Here is a 20,473-nt window from a genome sequence, read left to right as displayed (position 1 = left end):
ACCACAGTGACTGCAAACACACACACACACACGCACTACCAGTTGTGGAAAAACACAACGCGTCAGTGAAACCACATGCTGCCTCCCATGTGACTTGAGCAATCAAATGAAAAGTGTATGTGTGTGTGTGTGAGTACAGTGGGGCAAAAAAGTATTTAGTCAGCCACCAATTGTGCAAGTTCTCCAACTTAAAAAGATGAGAGAGGCTTGTAATTTTCATCATAGGTCCACTTCAACCATGACAGACAAAATTAGATTTTTTTTTCTCCAGAAAATCACATTGTAGGATTTTTTATGAATTTATTTGCAAATTATGGTGGAAAATAAGTATTTGGTCACCTACAAACAAGCAAGATTTCTGGCTCTCACAGACCTGTAACTTCTTCTTTAAGAGGCTCCTCTGTCCTCCACTCGTTACCTGCATTAATGGCACCTGTTTGAACTTGTTATCAGTATAAAATACACGTGTCCACAACCTCAAACAGTCACACTCCAAACTTTACTATGGCCAAGACCAAAGAGCTGTCAAAGGACACCAGAAACAAAATTGTAGACCTGCACCAGGCTGGGAAGACTGAATCTGCAATAGGTAAGCAGCTTGGTTTGAAGAAATCAACTGTGGGAACAATTATTAGAAAATGGAAGACATACAACACCACTGATAATCTCCCTCGATCTGCGGCTCCACGCAAGATCTCACCCCGTGGGGTCAAAATGATCACCACAAGAACGGTGAGCAATTACCCCAGAACCACACGGGGGGACCTAGTGAATGACCTGCAGAGAGCTGGGACCAAAGTAACAAAACCTACCATCCAGTAACACACTACGCCGCCAGGGACTCAAATCCTGCAGTGCCAGACATGTCCCCCTGCTTAAGCCAGTACATGTCCAGGCCCGTCTGAAGTTTGCTAGAGAGCATTTGGATGATCCAGAAGAAGATTGGGAGAATGTCATATGGTCAGATGAAACCAAAATATAACTTTTTGGTAAAAACTCAACTCGTTGTCTTTGGAGGATAAAGAATGCTGAGTTGCAACCAAAGAACACCATACCTACTGTGAAGCATGGGGGTGGAAACATCATGCTTTGGGGCTGTTTTTCTGCAAAGGGACTAGGACCACTGATCCGTGTAAAGGAAAGAATGAATGGAGCCATGTATCGTGAGATTTTGAGTGAAAACCACCTTCCATCAGCAAGGGCATTGAAGATGAAACGTGGCTGGGACTTTCAGCATGACAATGATCCCAAACACACCGCCCGGGCAACGAAGGAGTGGCTTTGTAAGAAGCATTTCAAGGTCCTGGAGTGGCCTAGCCAGTCTCCAGATCTAAACCCCATAGAAAATCTTTGGAGGGAGTTGAAAGTCTGTGTTGCCCAGCAACAGCCCCGAAACATCACTGCTCTAGAGGAGATCTGCATGGAGGAATGGGCCAAAACACCAGCAACAGTGTGTGAAAACCTTTTGAAGACTTACAGAAAATGTTTGACCTCTGTCATTGCCAACAAAGGGTATATAACAAAGTATTGAGATAAACTTTTGTTATTGACCAAATACTTACTTTCCACCATAATTTGCAAATAAATTAATAAAAAATCCTACAATGTGATTTTCTGGATTTTTTTTCTCATTTTGTCTGTCATAGTTGAAGTGGACCTATGATGAAAATTACAGGCCTCTCTCATCTTTTTAAGTCGGAGAACTTGCACAATTGGTGGCTGACTAAATACGTTTTTGCCCCACTGTATGTCTTTGTGTAAGGGAGGTTGCGTGGTGTGGGTCAATATCTCAATGAAAACATTTCCTATTTCTCATGCAAAACTAAGTCCAGTCCCCTCCCTCTCTAAAAGACAACAGGCTTTTCATCTCTGTAACTGAATTAAATCAATCAGATAACAGTGATCATTCAATGATTGACAGCCCAGGGTCATGGGTCACAAAGAGGATGCAAATAGTAATTTGATCACATGGATTAATCAAATAACTGTGATCAAAAAAAGAAACAGTGTGACGGTCCTGATAGACTTGGCGCGTGACGGTCCTGATAGACTTGGCGTGTGACGGTCCTGATAGACTTGGCGTGTGACGGTCCTGATAGACTTGGCGTGTGACGGTCTGGTCCTGATAGACTTGGCGTGTGACGGTCTGGTCCTGATAGACTTGGCGTGAGACGGTCTGGTCCTGATAGACTTGGCGTGTGACGGTCCTGATAGACTTGGCGTGTGACGGTCCTGATAGACTTGGCGTGTGACGGTCCTGATAGACTTGGCGCGTGACGGTCCTGATAGACTTGGCGTGTGACGGTCCTGATAGACTTGGCGTGTGACGGTCCTGATAGACTTGGCGTGTGACGGTCTGGTCCTGATAGACTTGGCGTGTGACGGTCTGGTCCTGATAGACTTGGCGTGTGACGGTCCTGATAGACTTGGCGTGTGACGGTCCTGATAGACTTGGCGTGTGACGGTCTGGTCCTGATAGACTTGGCGTGTGACGGTCCTGATAGACTTGGCGTGTGACGGTCTGGTCCTGATAGACTTGGCGTGTGACGGTCTGGTCCTGATAGACTTGGCGTGTGACGGTCTGGTCCTGATAGACTTGGCGTGTGACGGTCTGGTCCTGATAGACTTGGCGTGTGACGGTCTGGTCCTGATAGACTTGGCGTGTGACGGTCTGGTCCTGATAGACTTGGCGTGTGACGGTCTGGTCCTGATAGACTTGGCGTGTGACGGTCTGGTCCTGATAGACTTGGCGTGTGACGGTCTGGTCCTGATAGACTTGGCGTGTGACGGTCTGGTCCTGATAGACTTGGCGTGTGACGGTCTGGTCCTGATAGACTTGGCGTGTGACGGTCTGGTCCTGATAGACTTGGCGTGTGACGGTCTGGTCCTGATAGACTTGGCGTGTGACGGTCTGGTCCTGATAGACTTGGCGTGTGACGGTCTGGTCCTGATAGACTTGGCGTGTGACGGTCTCGTCCTGATAGACTTGGCGTGTGACGGTCTGGTCCTGATAGACTTGGCGTGTGACGGTCCTGATAGACTTGGCGTGTGACGGTCCTGATAGACTTGGCGTGTGACGGTCCTGATAGACTTGGCGTGTGACGGTCCTGATAGACTTGGCATGTGACGGTCTGGTCCTGATAGACTTGGCGTGTGACGGTCTAGTCCTGATAGACTTGGCGTGTGACGGTCTGGTCCTGATAGACTTGGCGTGTGATGGTCTAGTCTTGACAGACTTGGCGTGTGACGGTCCTGATAGACTTGGCGTGTGACGGCCTAGTCCTGATAGACTTGGCGTGTGACGGTCTCGTCCTGATAGACTTGGCGTGTGACGGTCCAGTCCTGATAATCTTGGCGTGTGACGGTCTCGTCCTGATAGACTTGGCGTGTGACGTCTCGTCCTGATAGACTTGGAGTGAGACGGTCTCGTCCTGATGGACTTGGCGTGTGACGGTCTGGTCCTGAAAGACTTGGCGTGTGACGGTCCTGATAGACTTGGCGTGTGACGGTCCTGATAGACTTGGCGTGTGGCGGTCTAGTCCTGAAAGACTTGGCGTGTGACGGTCCTGATAGACTTGGCGTGTGACGGTCTTGTCCTGATAGACTTGATGTGTGACGGTCTAGTCCTGATAGATTTGACGTGTGACGGTCTAGTCCTGATAGATTTGTCGTGTGACGGTCTAGTCCTGATAGACTTGGCGTGTGAGGGTCTAGTCCTGATGGACTTGGCGTGTGACGGTCTCGTCCTGATAGACTTGGCGTGTGACGGTCTCGTCCTGATAGACTTGATGTGTGACGGTCTAGTCCTGATAGATTTGACGTGTGACGGTCTAGTCCTGATAGATTTGTCGTGTGACGGTCTAGTCCTGATAGACTTGGCGTGTGCGGGTCTAGTCCTGATGGACTTGGCGTGTGACGGTCTCGTCCTGATAGACTTGGCGTGTGACGGTCTCGTCCTGATAGACTTGATGTGTGACGGTCTAGTCCTGATAGATTTGACGTGTGACGGTCTAGTCCTGATAGATTTGTCGTGTGACGGTCTAGTCCTGAAAGACTTGGCGTGTGACGGTCCTGATAGACTTGGCGTGTGACGGTCTTGTCCTGATAGACTTGATGTGTGACGGTCTAGTCCTGATAGATTTGACGTGTGACGGTCTAGTCCTGATAGATTTGTCGTGTGACGGTCTAGTCCTGATAGACTTGGCGTGTGCGGGTCTAGTCCTGATGGACTTGGCGTGTGACGGTCCTGATAGACTTGGCGTGTGACGGTCCTGATAGACTTGGCGTGTGACGGTCCTGATAGACTTGGCGTGTGACGGTCCTGATAGACTTGGCGTGTGACGGTCCTGATAGACTTGGCGTGTGACGGTCCTGATAGACTTGGCGTGTGACGGTCCTGATAGACTTGGCGTGTGACGGTCCTGATAGACTTGGCGTGTGACGGTCCTGATAGACTTGGCGTGTGACGGTCCTGATAGACTTGGCGTGTGACGGTCCTGATAGACTTGGCGTGTGACGGTCCTGATGGACTTGGCGTGTGACGGTCTAGTCCTGATAGACTTGGCGTGTGACGGTCTAGTCCTGATAGACTTGGCGTGTGATGGTCTAGTCCTGAAAGACTTGGCGTGTGACAGTCCTGATAGACTTGGCGTGTGACGGTCTAGTCCTGATAGACTTGGCGTGTGACGGTCTCGTCCTGATGGACTTGGCGTGTGACGGTCTCGCCCTGATGGACTTGGCGTGTGACGGTCCTGCTAGACTTGGCGTGTGACGGTCCTGATAGACTTGGCGTGTGACGGTCCTGATAGACTTGGCGTGTGACGGTCCTGATAGACTTGGCGTGTGACGGTCCTGATAGACTTGGCGTGTGACGGTCCTGATAGACTTGGCGTGTGACGGTCCTGATAGACTTGGCGTGTGACGGTCCTGATAGACTTGGCGTGTGACGGTCCTGATAGACTTGGCGTGTGACGGTCTAGTCCTGATAGACTTGGCGTGTGATGGTCTAGTCCTGAAAGACTTGGCGTGTGACAGTCCTGATAGACTTGGCGTGTGACGGTCTCGTCCTGATGGACTTGGCGTGTGACGGTCTCGCCCTGATGGACTTGGCGTGTGACGGTCCTGCTAGACTTGGCGTGTGACGGTCCTGATAGACTTGGCGTGTGACGGTCCTGATAGACTTGGCGTGTGACGGTCCTGATAGACTTGGCGTGTGACGGTCCTGATAGACTTGGCGTGTGACGGTCCTGATAGACTTGGCGTGTGACGGTCCTGATAGACTTTTCGTGTGACGGTCCTGATAGACTTGGCGTGTGACGGTCCTGATAGACTTGGCGTGTGACGGTCCTGATAGACTTGGCGTGTGACGGTCTAGTCCTGATAGACTTGGCGTGTGATGGTCTAGTCCTGAAAGACTTGGCGTGTGACAGTCCTGATAGACTTGGCGTGTGACGGTCTAGTCCTGATAGACTTGGCGTGTGACGGTCTCGTCCTGATGGACTTGGCGTGTGACGGTCTCGCCCTGATGGACTTGGCGTGTGACGGTCCTGCTAGACTTGGCGTGTGACGGTCCTGCTAGACTTGGCGTGTTACGGTCCTGATAGACTTGGCGTGTGACGGTCCTGATAGACTTGGCGTGTGACGGTCCTGATAGACTTGGCGTGTGACGGTCCTGATAGACTTGGCGTGTGACGGTCCTGATAGACTTGGCGTGTGACGGTCCTGATAGACTTGGCGTGTGACGGTCCTGATAGACTTGGCTTTTGACGGTCCTGATAGACTTGGCGTGTGACGGTCCTGATGGACTTGGCGTGTGACGTTCTAGTCCTGATAGACTTGGCGTGTGACGTTCTAGTCCTGATAGACTTGGCGTGTGACGGTCTAGTCCTGAGAGACTTGGCGTGTGACGGTCTAGTCCTGAGAGACTTGGCGTGTGACGGTCTAGTCCTGATAGACTTGGCGTGTGACGGTCTCGTCCTGATAGACTTGGCGTGTGACGGTCCTGATAGACTTGGCGTGTGACTGTCTCTTCCAGATAATCTTGGAGTGTGACGGTCTCGTCCTGATAGACTTGGCCTGTGACGGTCTCGCCCTGATAGACTTGGCGTGAGACGGTCTCGTCCTGATAGACTTGGCGTGTGATGGTCTAGTCTTGATAGACTTGACGTGTGACGGTCCTGGTGGACTTGGCGTGTGACGGTCCTGATGGACTTGGCGTGTGACGGTCCTGATGGACTTGGCGTGTGACGGTCCTGATAGACTTGGCGTGTGACGGTCCTGATAGACTTGGCGTGTGACGGTCCTGATAGACTTGGCGTGTGACGGTCTAGTCCTGATGGACTTGGCGTGTGACGGTCTAGTCCTGATAGATTTGTCGTGTGACGGTCTAGTCCTGATAGACTTGGCGTGTGCGGGTCTAGTCCTGATGGACTTGGCGTGTGACGGTCTCGTCCTGATAGACTTGGCGTGTGACGGTCCTGATAGACTTGGCGTGTGACGGTCCTGATAGACTTGGCGTGTGACGGTCCTGATAGACTTGGCGTGTGACGGTCCTGATAGACTTGGCGTGTGACGGTCCTGATAGACTTGGCGTGTGACGGTCCTGATAGACTTGGCGTGTGACGGTCCTGATAGACTTGGCGCGTGACGGTCCTGATAGACTTGGCGCGTGACGGTCCTGATAGACTTGGCGCGTGACGGTCCTGATAGACTTGGCGTGTGACGGTCCTGATAGACTTGGCGTGTGACGGTCCTGATAGACTTGGCGTGTGACGGTCTAGTCCTGATAGACTTGGCGTGTGACGGTCTAGTCCTGATAGACTTGGCGTGTGATGGTCTAGTCCTGAAAGACTTGGCGTGTGACAGTCCTGATAGACTTGGCGTGTGACGGTCTAGTCCTGATAGACTTGGCGTGTGACGGTCTCGTCCTGATGGACTTGGCGTGTGACGGTCTCGCCCTGATGGACTTGGCGTGTGACGGTCCTGCTAGACTTGGCGTGTGACGGTCCTGATAGACTTGGCGTGTGACGGTCCTGATAGACTTGGCGTGTGACGGTCCTGATAGACTTGGCGTGTGACGGTCCTGATAGACTTGGCGTGTGACGGTCCTGATAGACTTGGCGTGTGACGGTCCTGATAGACTTGGCGTGTGACGGTCTAGTCCTGATGGACTTGGCGTGTGACGGTCTAGTCCTGATAGACTTGGCGTGTGATGGTCTAGTCCTGAAAGACTTGGCGTGTGACAGTCCTGATAGACTTGGCGTGTGACGGTCTAGTCCTGATAGACTTGGCGTGTGACGGTCTCGTCCTGATGGACTTGGCGTGTGACGGTCTCGCCCTGATGGACTTGGCGTGTGACGGTCCTGCTAGACTTGGCGTGTGACGGTCCTGATAGACTTGGCGTGTGACGGTCCTGATAGACTTGGCGTGTGACGGTCCTGATAGACTTGGCGTGTGACGGTCCTGATAGACTTGGCGTGTGACGGTCCTGATAGACTTGGCGTGTGACGGTCTAGTCCTGATGGACTTGGCGTGTGACGGTCTAGTCCTGATAGACTTGGCGTGTGATGGTCTAGTCCTGAAAGACTTGGCGTGTGACAGTCCTGATAGACTTGGCGTGTGACGGTCTCGTCCTGATGGACTTGGCGTGTGACGGTCTCGCCCTGATGGACTTGGCGTGTGACGGTCCTGCTAGACTTGGCGTGTGACGGTCCTGATAGACTTGGCGTGTGACGGTCCTGATAGACTTGGCGTGTGACGGTCCTGATAGACTTGGCGTGTGACGGTCCTGATAGACTTGGCGTGTGACGGTCCTGATAGACTTGGCGTGTGACGGTCCTGATAGACTTGGCGTGTGACGGTCCTGATAGACTTGGCGTGTGACGGTCCTGATAGACTTGGCGTGTGACGGTCTAGTCCTGATAGACTTGGCGTGTGATGGTCTAGTCCTGAAAGACTTGGCGTGTGACAGTCCTGATAGACTTGGCGTGTGACGGTCTAGTCCTGATAGACTTGGCGTGTGACGGTCTCGTCCTGATGGACTTGGCGTGTGACGGTCTCGCCCTGATGGACTTGGCGTGTGACGGTCCTGCTAGACTTGGCGTGTGACGGTCCTGCTAGACTTGGCGTGTGACGGTCCTGATAGACTTGGCGTGTGACGGTCCTGATAGACTTGGCGTGTGACGGTCCTGATAGACTTGGCGTGTGACGGTCCTGATAGACTTGGCGTGTGACGGTCCTGATAGACTTGGCTTTTGACGGTCCTGATAGACTTGGCGTGTGACGGTCCTGATGGACTTGGCGTGTGACGTTCTAGTCCTGATAGACTTGGCGTGTGACGGTCTAGTCCTGATAGACTTGGCGTGTGACGGTCTAGTCCTGATAGACTTGGCGTGTGACGGTCTAGTCCTGATAGACTTGGCGTGTGACGGTCTAGTCCTGATAGACTTGGCGTGTGACGGTCTCGTCCTGATAGACTTGGCGTGTGACGGTCCTGATAGATTTGGCGTGTGACTGTCTCTTCCAGATAATCTTGGAGTGTGACGGTCTCGTCCTGATAGACTTGGCCTGTGACGGTCTCGTCCTGATAGACTTGGCGTGAGACGGTCTCGTCCTGATAGACTTGGCGTGTGACGGTCTAGTCTTGATAGACTTGACGTGTGACGGTCCTGGTGGACTTGGCGTGTGACGGTCCTGATGGACTTGGCGTGTGACGGTCCTGATGGACTTGGCGTGTGACGGTCCTGATGGACTTGGCGTGTGACGGTCCTGATAGACTTGGCGTGTGACGGTCCTGATAGACTTGGCGTGTGACGGTCTAGTCCTGATGGACTTGGCGTGTGACGGTCTAGTCCTGAAAGACTTGGCGTGTGACGGTCTAGTCCTGAAAGACTTGGCGTGTGATGGTCTAGTCCTGAAAGACTTGGCGTGTGACGGTCCTGATAGACTTGGCGTGTGACGGTCTAGTCCTGATAGACTTGGCGTGTGACGGTCTCGTCCTGATAGACTTGGCGTGTGACGGTCTCGTCCTGATAGACTTGGCGTGTGACGGTCTCGTCCTGATAGACTTGGCGTGTGACGGTCCTGATGGACTTGGCGTGTGACGGTCCTGATAGACTTGGCGTGTGACGGTCCTGATAGACTTGGCGTGTGACGGTCCTGATAGACTTGGCGTGTGACGGTCCTGATAGACTTGGCGTGTGACGGTCCTGATAGACTTGGCGTGTGACGGTCCTGATAGACTTGGCTTGTGACGGTCTAGTCCTGATGGACTTGGCGTGTGACGGTCTAGTCCTGATGGACTTGGCGTGTGACAGTCTAGTCCTGATGGACTTGGCGTGTGACGGTCTAGTCCTGATGGACTTGGCGTGTTACGGTCTAGTCCTGATGGACTTGGCGTGTTACGGTCTAGTCCTGATGGACTTGGCGTGTGACTGTGAAGTAGACCTGAGCCTAACAGTATGATGATATGTGCAGCTGTATTAATCGACCTGGCCAAGGCTTTCGACTTTCTTATCGGCAGACTCAAAAGCCTTGGTTTCTCAAATGATTGCCTTGCCTGGTTCACCAACTACTTCTCTGATAGAGTTCAGTGTGTCAAATCGGAGGGCCTGTTGTCCGGACCTCTAGCAGTCTCTATGGGGGTGCCACATGGTTCAATTCTCGGGCCGACTCTTTTCTCTGTATACATCAATGATATCGCTCTTGCTGCGGGTGATTATTTTATCCAACTCTACGCAGACGACACCATTCTGTATACATCTGGCCCTTCTTTGGACACTGTGTTAACTAACTTCTAAACAAGCTTCAATGCCATACAACTCTCCTTCCGCCTCCAACTGCTCTTAAATGCAAGTAAAACTAAATGCATGCTCTTCAACTGATTGCTGCCCGCACCTGCCCGCCCGTCCAGCATCACTACTCTGGATGGTTCTGACTTAGAATATGTGGACAACTACAAATACCTAGGTGTCTGGCTAGACTGTAAACTCTCCTTCCAGACTCACATTAATTATCTCCAATCCAAAATTAAATCTAGAATAGGTTTCCTATTTTGCAACATAGCATCCTTCACTCATGCTGCCAAACATACCCTCGTAAAACTGACTATCCAACCGATCCTTGACTTCGGCGATGTCATCTATAAAGTAGACTCCAACACTCTACTCAACAAATTGGATGCAGTCTATCACAGTGCCATCCGTTATGTCACCAAATCCCCATGTACTACCCACCACTGCGACCTGTATGCTCTCGTTGGCTGGCCCTCGCTTCATAATCGTCGCCAAACCCACTGGCTCCAGGTCATCTATAAGTCTTTGCTAGGTAAAGCCCTGCCTTATCTCAGCTCACTGGTTACCATAGCAGCACCCAACCGTAGCATGCACTCCAGCATGTATATCTCACTTGTCACCTCCAAAGCCAATTACTCCTTTGGCCGCCTTTCCTTCCAGTTCTCTGGTGCCAATGACTGGAACAAATTGCAAAAATCACTGAAGCTGGAGACTCATTTCTCCTTCACTAACTTTAAGCACCAGCTGTCAGAGTAGCCCACAGATCACTGCACCTGTACATAGCTCATCTGTAAACAGCCCAATCCAACTACCTCATCCCCACTGTTATTTATTTGTGTTCTTTTGTACCCTAGTATCTCTACTTGCACATTCACCATCTGCACATCTATCACTCCAGTGTTCAATTGCTAAATTGTAATTATTTCGCCACTATGGCCTATTTATTGCCTTACCTCTCTTATCCTACCTCATTTGCACACACTGTATATAGACTTTTCTATTGTATTATTGACTGTACGTTTGTTTATTCCATGTGTAATTCTGTGTTGTTGTCTGTGTCACACGGCTTTGCTTTATCTTGGCCAGGTCGCAGTTGTAAATGAGAACTTGTTCTCAACTGGCCTACCTGGTTAAATAAAGGTGATTTAAAAAAAAAAAAAAAAAAATGTTCCTTTCTGTACCGTGGATGATGTCAGGGTAATATGAGGACATTACCTTTCTGTACCGTGGATGATGACAGGGTAATATGAGGACATTACCTTTCTGTACCGTGGATGATGCCAGGGTAATATGAGGACATTACCTTTCTGTACCGTGGATGATGACAGGGTAATATGAGGACATTACCTTTCTGTACCGTGGATGATGCCAGGGTAGTATGATGACATTACCTATTCTGTACCGTGGATGATGTCAGGGTAGTATGAGGACATTACCTTTCTGTACCGTGGATGATGCCAGGGTAGTATGATGACATTACCTATTCTGTACCGTGGATGATGTCAGGGTAGTATGAGGACATTACCTTTCTGTACATAGATGATGTCAGGGTAGTATGAGGACATGACCTTTCTGTACCGTGGATGATGTCAGGGTAGTATGGTTTCTGTACAGTGGATGATGTCAGGGTAGTATGAGGACATTACCTTTCTGTACCGTGGATGATGATGTCAGGGTAGTATGGTTTCTGTACGTGAATGATGTCAGGGTAGTATGAGGACATTACCTTTCTGTACGTGGATGATGTCAGGGTAGTATGAGGACATTACCTTTTTGTATGTGGATGATGTCAGGGTAGTATGAGGACATTACCTTTCTGTACGTGGATGATGTCAGGGTAGTTAGCCAGATGTCCCTGGTACAGCTGTAACAAATCCATTAAAGGGTCCACATCATGTCTTGGCTGCTCTGCAAAGTAGTCTCCGATAGCATCGTATGCCTCTCCTGTATACGCTATGGCCTGGTTCAACCCCACCGAGTATGCCTGCTGGTCCTGCTCAAACGCCTGTCCTAGGACATTAAACGCCTGGCCCACTTTTTGGTACTCCTTCTTAAACCCCGTGATCTGTTTCCGGGCGAACTCGTTGGTGGTGGCGTTGACTTGGACGACGCTGTCGTCCATTTTCTTAGTGAAAGCTTTGAAGCCATCGATCTTGGACTCGACCTCGACCAGGTCCAGGGGGGGTCCGGAGGGCGTGGAGATAGTGAGGAAGAAGTTAGCCCCCACCATCTCGTCCTTCTCTGCCTTCCTCTTCCCCTGCTTCCATGACTTCTGGTCCATGCTGTTGAATAGAACACAATAATAAAAGTTAGAGCCCCTACAGGACCGCCCGGTAGAGCCCCAACAGGACCGCCTGGTAGAGCCCCAACAGGACCGCCCGGTAGAGCCCCAACAGGACCGCCCGGTAGAGCCCCTACAGGACCGCCCGGTAGAGCCCCTACAGCACCGCCTGGTAGAGCCCCTACAGGACCGCCCGGTAGAGCCCTACAGGACCGCCCGGTAGAGTCAGTAGAGCCCCTACAGGACCGCCTGGTAGAGCCCCTACAGGACCGCCCGGTAGAGTCAGTAGAGCCTCTACAGGACCGCCCGGTAGAGTCAGTAGAGCCCCTACAGGACCGCCCGGTAGAGTCAGTAGAGCCTCTACAGGACCGCCCAGTAGAGTCAGTAGAGCCTCTACAGGACCACCCGGTAGAGTCAGTAGAGCCCCTACAGGACCGCCTGTTGTCTGCTTGGAGACCGAGGCTACTGTGTTGTTGTCGGATTGGAGACCAACGCTACTGTGTTGTTGTCTGATTGGAGACCAAGGCTACTGTGTTGTTGTCTGATTGGAGACCAAGGCTACTGTGCTGTTGTCTGATTGGAGACCAAGGCTACTGTGCTGTTGTCTGATTGGAGACCAAGGCTACTGTGTTGTTGTCTGATTGGAGACCAAGGCTACTGTGCTGTTGTCTGATTGGAGACCAAGGCTACTGTGCTGTTGTCTGATTGGAGACTAAGGCTACTGTGCTGTTGTCTGATTGGAGACCAAGGCTACTGTGCTGTTGTCTGATTGGACACCAAGGCTACAGTGCTGTTGTCTGATTGGAAACCAAGGCTACTGTGCTGTTGTCTGATTGGAGACCAAGGCTACTGTGCTGTTGTCTGATTGGAAACCAAGGCTACTGTGCTGTTGTCTGATTGGAGACCAAGGCTACTGTGCACAGTTGTGTAGAATAGTCTATTGAGAAACACTCAACGCTCTTCCTATGAATTACTCTGAATACAATGACAACAAATGACATGGCTCAGTGGGCTTATTCCCAATATGATCTGGTAATGAAATAATATGACAAATACATTTAGTTTTCCGTGTTACACAATACAAAGGGCTTGAAGTAGCCTACTTAGAATAGGTCCTACAAGGGGCTTGAAGTAGCCTACTTAGAATAGGCCTACGAGGGGCTTGAAGTAGACTACTTAGAAGAGGCCTACGAGGGGCTTGAAGTAGACTACTTAGAATAGGCCTACGAGGGGCTTGAAGTAAACTACTTAGAATAGGCCTACGAGGGGCTTGAAGTAGCCTACTTAGAATAGGCCTACGAGGGGCTTGAAGTAAACTACTTAGAATAGGCCTACGAGGGGCTTGAAGTAGCCTACTTAGAATAGGCCTACGAGGGGCTTGAAGTAAACTACTTAGAATAGGCCTATGAGGGGCTTGAAGTAGCCTACTTAGAATAGGCCTACGAGGGGCTTGAAGTAGCCTACTTAGAATAGGCCTACGAGGGGCTTGAAGTAAACTACTTAGAATAGGCCTACGAGGGGCTTGAAGTAAACTACTTAGAATAGGCCTACGAGGGGCTTGAAGTATCCTACTTAGAATAGGCCTACGAGGGGCTTGAAGTAGCCTACTTAGAATAGGCCTACGAGGGGCTTGAAGTAAACTACTTAGAATAGGCCTACGAGGGGCTTGAAGTAGACTACTTAGAATAGGCCTACGAGGGGCTTGAAGTAAACTACTTAGAATAGGCCTACGAGGGGCTTGAAGTAAACTACTTAGAATAGGTCTACGAGGGGCTTGAAGTAAACTACTTAGAATAGGCCTACGAGGGGATTGAAGTAAACTACTTAGAATAGGCCTACGAGGGGCTTGAAGTAAACTACTTAGAATAGGCCTACGAGGGGCTTGAAGTAGACTACTTAGAATAGGCCTACGAGGGGCTTGAAGTAAACTACTTAGAATAGGCCTACGAGGGGCTTGAAGTAAACTACTTAGAATAGGCCTACAAGTGGCTTGAAGTAGCCTACTTAGAATAGGCCTACGAGGGGCTTGAAGTAGCCTACTTAGAATAGGCCTACGAGGGGCTTGAAGCAGCCTACTTAGAATAGGCCTACGAGGGGCTTGAAGTAAACTACTTAGAATAGGCCTACGAGGGGCTTGAAGTAGCCTACTTAGAATAGGGCTACGAGGGGCTTGAAGTAAACTACTTAGAATAGGCCTACGAGGGGCTTGAAGTAGACTACTTAGAATAGGCCTACGAGGGGCTTGAAGTAAACTACTTAGAATAGGCCTACGAGGGGCTTGAAGTAAACTACTTAGAATAGGCCTACAAGTGGCTTGAAGTAGCCTACTTAGAATAGGCCTACGAGGGGCTTGAAGTAGCCTACTTAGAATAGGCCTACGAGGGGCTTGAAGCAGCCTACTTAGAATAGGCCTACGAGGGGCTTGAAGTAAACTACTTAGAATAGGCCTACGAGGGGCTTGAAGTAGCCTACTTAGAATAGGGCTACGAGGGGCTTGAAGTAGCCTACTTAGAATAGGCCTACGAGGGGCTTGAAGTAGACTACTTAGAATAGGCCTACAAGGGGCTTGAAGCAGCCTACTTAGAATAGCCCTACAAGGGGCTTGAAGTAGCCTACTTAGAATAGGGCTACGAGGGGCTTGAAGTAGCCTACTTAGAATAGGCCTACGAGGGGCTTGAAGTAGCCTACTTAGAATAGGCCTACGAGGGGCTTGAAGTAGCCTACTTAGAATAGGCCTACGAGGGGCTTGAAGTAGCCTACTTAGAATAGGCCTACGAGGGGCTTGAAGTAGCCTACTTAGAATAGGCCTACGAGGGGCTTGAAGTAGGCTACTTAGAATAGGCCTACGAGGGGCTTGAAGTAGCCTACTTAGAATAGGCCTACGAGGGGCTTGAAGTAGGCTACTTAGAATAGGCCTACGAGGGGCTTGAAGTAGCCTACTTAGAATAGGCCTACGAGGGGCTTGAAGTAGCCTACTTAGAATAGGCCTACGAGGGGCTTGAAGTAGCCTACTTAGAATAGGTCTACGAGAGGCTTGAAGTAGCCTACTTAGAATAGGCCTACGAGGGGCTTGAAGTAGCCTACTTAGAATAGGCCTACAAGGGGCTTGAAGTAGCCTACTTAGAATAGGCCTATGAGGGGCTTGAAGCAGCCTACTTAGAATAGGTCTGCACGGGGCTTGAAGTAGCCTACTTAGAATAGGCCTACGAGGGGCACGAAGAAGCCTACTTGAACAAGTAGCCTGTTAGAAAAGGTCTACATTGAAATGTATACCTTTCTAAAGCTCTCGTGTTGCTTTTTAGTTTCCCGTGATTTAATTTTTTATCTGTTTTTTGTTGTTGTTGTTGTTGTTGTTGTGAGAGATGCGGCCACTTCCGTTTGTTTCCCACCCCTTCAATTGATGGGTATTCGGTTGAGGTAATATCCACGTTATAATAATGAGAACGACGACATTTAAAAAGGTTGGTTTCAACTTGGCGTGTAAAAATAATGCTAATAACAATGGTACCGCTATTCACGGCTTTCATTACGTGTTTCTGCATCAGACACGTCGGCTACAGACACATCTCCATGACGACATCCCTTCTATTTAGTCAGGCAATGTCCTCACTATTCTCACATATTTTACAATGTAATACTAATATGAATATCGATGCATTGACAAAGGGCAAACTAAAAAAATATATATATATATATATTCTTAAAGTGGTTATGACCAACTTAAAAAAAAATAAAAAAAACTTAATTATATATATATATTTTTTGTTCGGGGGAGGGTGTTCTACACTGGCTATACACAAAAAGTATGTGGACACCCCTTTAAAATGTGTGGATTCTGCTATTTCAGCCACATCCGTTGCGGACAGGTGTATAAAATTGAGCACACCGCCATGCAATCTCCATAGACAAACATTGTCTTTAGAACGGCACGTACTGAAGAGCTTAGTGACTTTCGACGTGGCACCGTCGTAGGATGCCGCCTTTCCAACAAGTCAGCTGGTCAAATTTCTGCCCTGCTAGAGCTGCCCCCCGATCAACTCTTAAGTGCTTTTATTGTGGAAGTGGAAACGTCTAGGAGCAACAACGGCTCAGCCATGAAGTGGTAGACCACACAAAGCTCACGGAACGGGACCGCCGAGTGCTGAAGGGTGTAAAAATCATCTGTCCTCGGTTGCAACCCTCCACTACCGAGTTCCAAACTGCCTCTGGAAGCAACGTCAGCATAAGACCTGTTCATCGGGAGCTTCATGAAATAGGTTTCAAATCAAAATGAAATATTATTTGTCACATGCTCCGAATGCAACAAGTTTAAGACCGTGAAATGCTTTACCTAACAAGCCCTTAAATCAACAACGCAGTTCAAGAAGAGTTAAGAAAATATTTACCAAATAACCTAAAGTAAAAAATAATAAAAAGTAACAATAAAATAACAATAACGAGGCTTTATACAGGGAGTACCGGTACCGAGTCAATGTGGAGGCTATATACAGGGGGTACCGGTACCGAGTCAATGTGGAGGCTATATACAGGGGGTACCGGTACATAGTCAATGTGGAGGCTATATACAGGGTGTTACGGTACAGAGTCAATGTGGAGGCTATATACAGGGGGTACCGGTACCGAGTCAATGTGGAGGCTATATACAGGGGGTACCGGTACCGAGTCAATGTGGAGGCTATATACAGGGGGTACCGGTACATAGTCAATGTGGAGGCTATATACAGGGTATTACGGTACAGAGTCAATGTGGAGGCTATATACAGGGGGTACCGGTACCGAGTCAATGTGGAGGCTATATACAGGGGGTACCGGTACATAGTCAATGTGGAGGCTATATTCAGGGTATTACGGTACAGCGTCAATGTGGAGGCTATATACAGGGGGTACCGGTACCGAGTCAATGTGGAGGCTATATACAGGGGGTACCGGTACATAGTCAATGTGGAGGCTATATACAGGGTATTACGGAACAGAGTCAATGTGGAGGCTATATACAGGGGGAACCAGTACAGAGTCAACGTGGAGGCTATATACAGGGTATTACGGTACAGAGTCAATGTGGAGACTATATTCAGGGTATTACGGTACAGAGTCAATGTGGAGGCTATATACAGGGGGAACCAGTACAGAGTCAATGTGGAGGCTATATACAGGGTATTACGGTACAGAGTCAATGTGGAGGCTATATTCAGGGTATTACGGTACAGAGTCAATGTGGAGGCTATATACAGGGGGAACCAGTACAGAGTCAATGTGGAGGCTATATACAGGGTATTACGGTACAGAGTCAATGTGGAGGCTATATTCAGGGTATTACGGTACAGAGTCAATGTGGAGGCTATATACAGGGGGGTACTGGTACAGAGTCAATGTGGAGACTATATACAGGGGGTACCGGTACAGAGTCAATGTGGAGGCTATATACAGGGGGTACCGGTACAGAGTCAATGTGGAGAATATATACAGGGGGTACTGGTACAGAGTCAATGTGGAGGCTATATACAGGGGGTACTGGTACAGAGTCAATGTGGAGGCTATATACAGGGGGTACCAGTACAGAGTCAATGTGGAGACTATATACAGGGGGTACTGGTACAGAGTCAATGTGGAGGCTATATACAGGGGGTACCATTACAGAGTCAATGTGGAGGCTATATACAGGGGGTACCGGTACAGAGTCAATGTGGAGGCTATATACAGGGGGAACCAGTACAGAGTCAATGTGGAGGCTATATACAGGGTATTACGGTACAGAGTCAATGTGGAGGCTATATTCAGGGTATTACGGTACAGAGTCAATGTGGAGGCTATATACAGGGGGGTACTGGTACAGAGTCAATGTGGAGACTATATACAGGGGGTACCGGTACAGAGTCAATGTGGAGGCTATATACAGGGGGTACCGGTACAGAGTCAATGTGGAGACTATATACAGGGGGTACTGGTACAGAGTCAATGTGGAGGCTATATACAGGGGGTACTGGTACAGAGTCAATGTGGAGGCTATATACAGGGGGTACCAGTACAGAGTCAATGTGGAGACTATATACAGGGGGTACTGGTACAGAGTCAATGTGGAGGCTATATACAGGGGGTACCATTACAGAGTCAATGTGGAGGCTATATACAGGGGGTACCGGTACAGAGTCAATGTGGAGGCTATATACAGGGGGTACCGGTACAGAGTCAATGTGGAGGCTATATACAGGGGGTACCGGTACAGAGTCAATGTGGAGGCTATATACAGGGGGAACCAGTACAGAGTCAATGTGGAGGCTATATACAGGGTATTACGGTACAGAGTCAATGTGGAGACTATATTCAGGGTATTACGGTACAGAGTCAATGTGGAGGCTATATACAGGGGGAACCAGTACAGAGTCAATGTGGAGGCTATATACAGGGTATTACGGTACAGAGTCAATGTGGAGGCTATATTCAGGGTATTACGGTACAGAGTCAATGTGGAGGCTATATACAGGGGGAACCAGTACAGAGTCAATGTGGAGGCTATATACAGGGTATTACGGTACAGAGTCAATGTGGAGGCTATATTCAGGGTATTACGGTACAGAGTCAATGTGGAGGCTATATACAGGGGGGTACTGGTACAGAGTCAATGTGGAGACTATATACAGGGGGTACCGGTACAGAGTCAATGTGGAGGCTATATACAGGGGGTACCGGTACAGAGTCAATGTGGAGACTATATACAGGGGGTACTGGTACAGAGTCAATGTGGAGGCTATATACAGGGGGTACTGGTACAGAGTCAATGTGGAGGCTATATACAGGGGGTACCAGTACAGAGTCAATGTGGAGACTATATACAGGGGGTACTGGTACAGAGTCAATGTGGAGGCTATATACAGGGGGTACCATTACAGAGTCAATGTGGAGGCTATATACAGGGGGTACCGGTACAGAGTCAATGTGGAGGCTATATACAGGGGGTACCGGTACAGAGTCAATGTGGAGGCTATATACAGGGGGTACCGGTACAGAGTCAATGTGGAGGCTATATACAGGGGGTACCGGTACAGAGTCAATGTGGAGGCTATATACAGGGGGTACCGGTACAGAGTCAATGTGGAGGCTATATACAGGGGGTACCGGTACAGAGTCAATGTGGAGGCTATATACAGGGGGTACCGGTACAGAGTCAATGTGGAGGCTATATACAGGGGGAACCGGTACAGAGTCAATGTGGAGGCTATATACAGGGGGTACTGGTACAGAGTCAATGTGGAGGCTATATACAGGGGGTACCGGTACAGAGTCAATGTGGAGGCTATATACAGGGGGTACCGGTACAGAGTCAATGTGGAGGCTATATACAGGGGGTACCGGTACAGAGTCAATGTGGAGGCTATATACAGGGGGTACCGGTACAGAGTCAATGTGGAGGCTATATACAGGGGGTACCGGTACAGAGTCAATGTGGAGGCTTTATACAGGGTGTACTGGTACAGAGTCAATGTGGAGGCTATATACAGGGGGTACCGGTACAGAGTCAATGTGGAGGCTATATACAGGGGGTACTGGTACAGAGTCAATGTGGAGGCTATATACAGGGGGTATTGGTACAGAGTCAATGTGGAGGCTATATACAGGGGGTACCGGTACAGAGTCAATGTGGAGGCTATATACAGGGGGAACCAGTACAGAGTCAATGTGGAGGCTATATACAGGGTATTACGGTACAGAGTCAATGTGGAGGCTATATTCAGGGTATTACGGTACAGAGTCAATGTGGAGGCTATATACAGGGGGGTACTGGTACAGAGTCAATGTGGAGACTATATACAGGGGGTACCGGTACAGAGTCAATGTGGAGGCTATATACAGGGGGTACCGGTACAGAGTCAATGTGGAGACTATATACAGGGGGTACTGGTACAGAGTCAATGTGGAGGCTATATACAGGGGGTACTGGTACAGAGTCAATGTGGAGGCTATATACAGGGGGTACCAGTACAGAGTCAATGTGGAGACTATATACAGGGGGTACTGGTACAGAGTCAATGTGGAGGCTATATACAGGGGGTACCATTACAGAGTCAATGTGGAGGCTATATACAGGGGGTACCGGTACAGAGTCAATGTGGAGGCTATATACAGGGGGTACCGGTACAGAGTCAATGTGGAGGCTATATACAGGGGGTACCGGTACAGAGTCAATGTGGAGGCTATATACAGGGGGAACCAGTACAGAGTCAATGTGGAGGCTATATACAGGGTATTACGGTACAGAGTCAATGTGGAGACTATATTCAGGGTATTACGGTACAGAGTCAATGTGGAGGCTATATACAGGGGGAACCAGTACAGAGTCAATGTGGAGGCTATATACAGGGTATTACGGTACAGAGTCAATGTGGAGGCTATATTCAGGGTATTA

At 49.4% G+C, this 20,473-nt stretch overlaps 1 protein-coding gene across 1 annotated transcript in view; it reads right to left on the bottom strand.

Moving 5' to 3' along the window:
• Positions 1-20,473, bottom strand: part of LOC110513046 (sorting nexin-18-like) — a 39,406-nt gene that overhangs the window by 1,553 nt on the left and 17,380 nt on the right. Inside the window, exon 2 of the mRNA XM_036979225.1 lies at positions 11,604-12,073. Coding sequence (XP_036835120.1) covers positions 11,604-12,073 — 470 coding nt within the window. The remainder of the gene's footprint in view (positions 1-11,603; positions 12,074-20,473) is intronic.

This window comes from Oncorhynchus mykiss, chromosome 6, assembly GCF_013265735.2.
Source record: "Oncorhynchus mykiss isolate Arlee chromosome 6, USDA_OmykA_1.1, whole genome shotgun sequence".
Lineage (NCBI taxonomy): Eukaryota > Metazoa > Chordata > Actinopteri > Salmoniformes > Salmonidae > Oncorhynchus > Oncorhynchus mykiss.
This window is presented reverse-complemented; position numbering and strand designations above follow the sequence as displayed.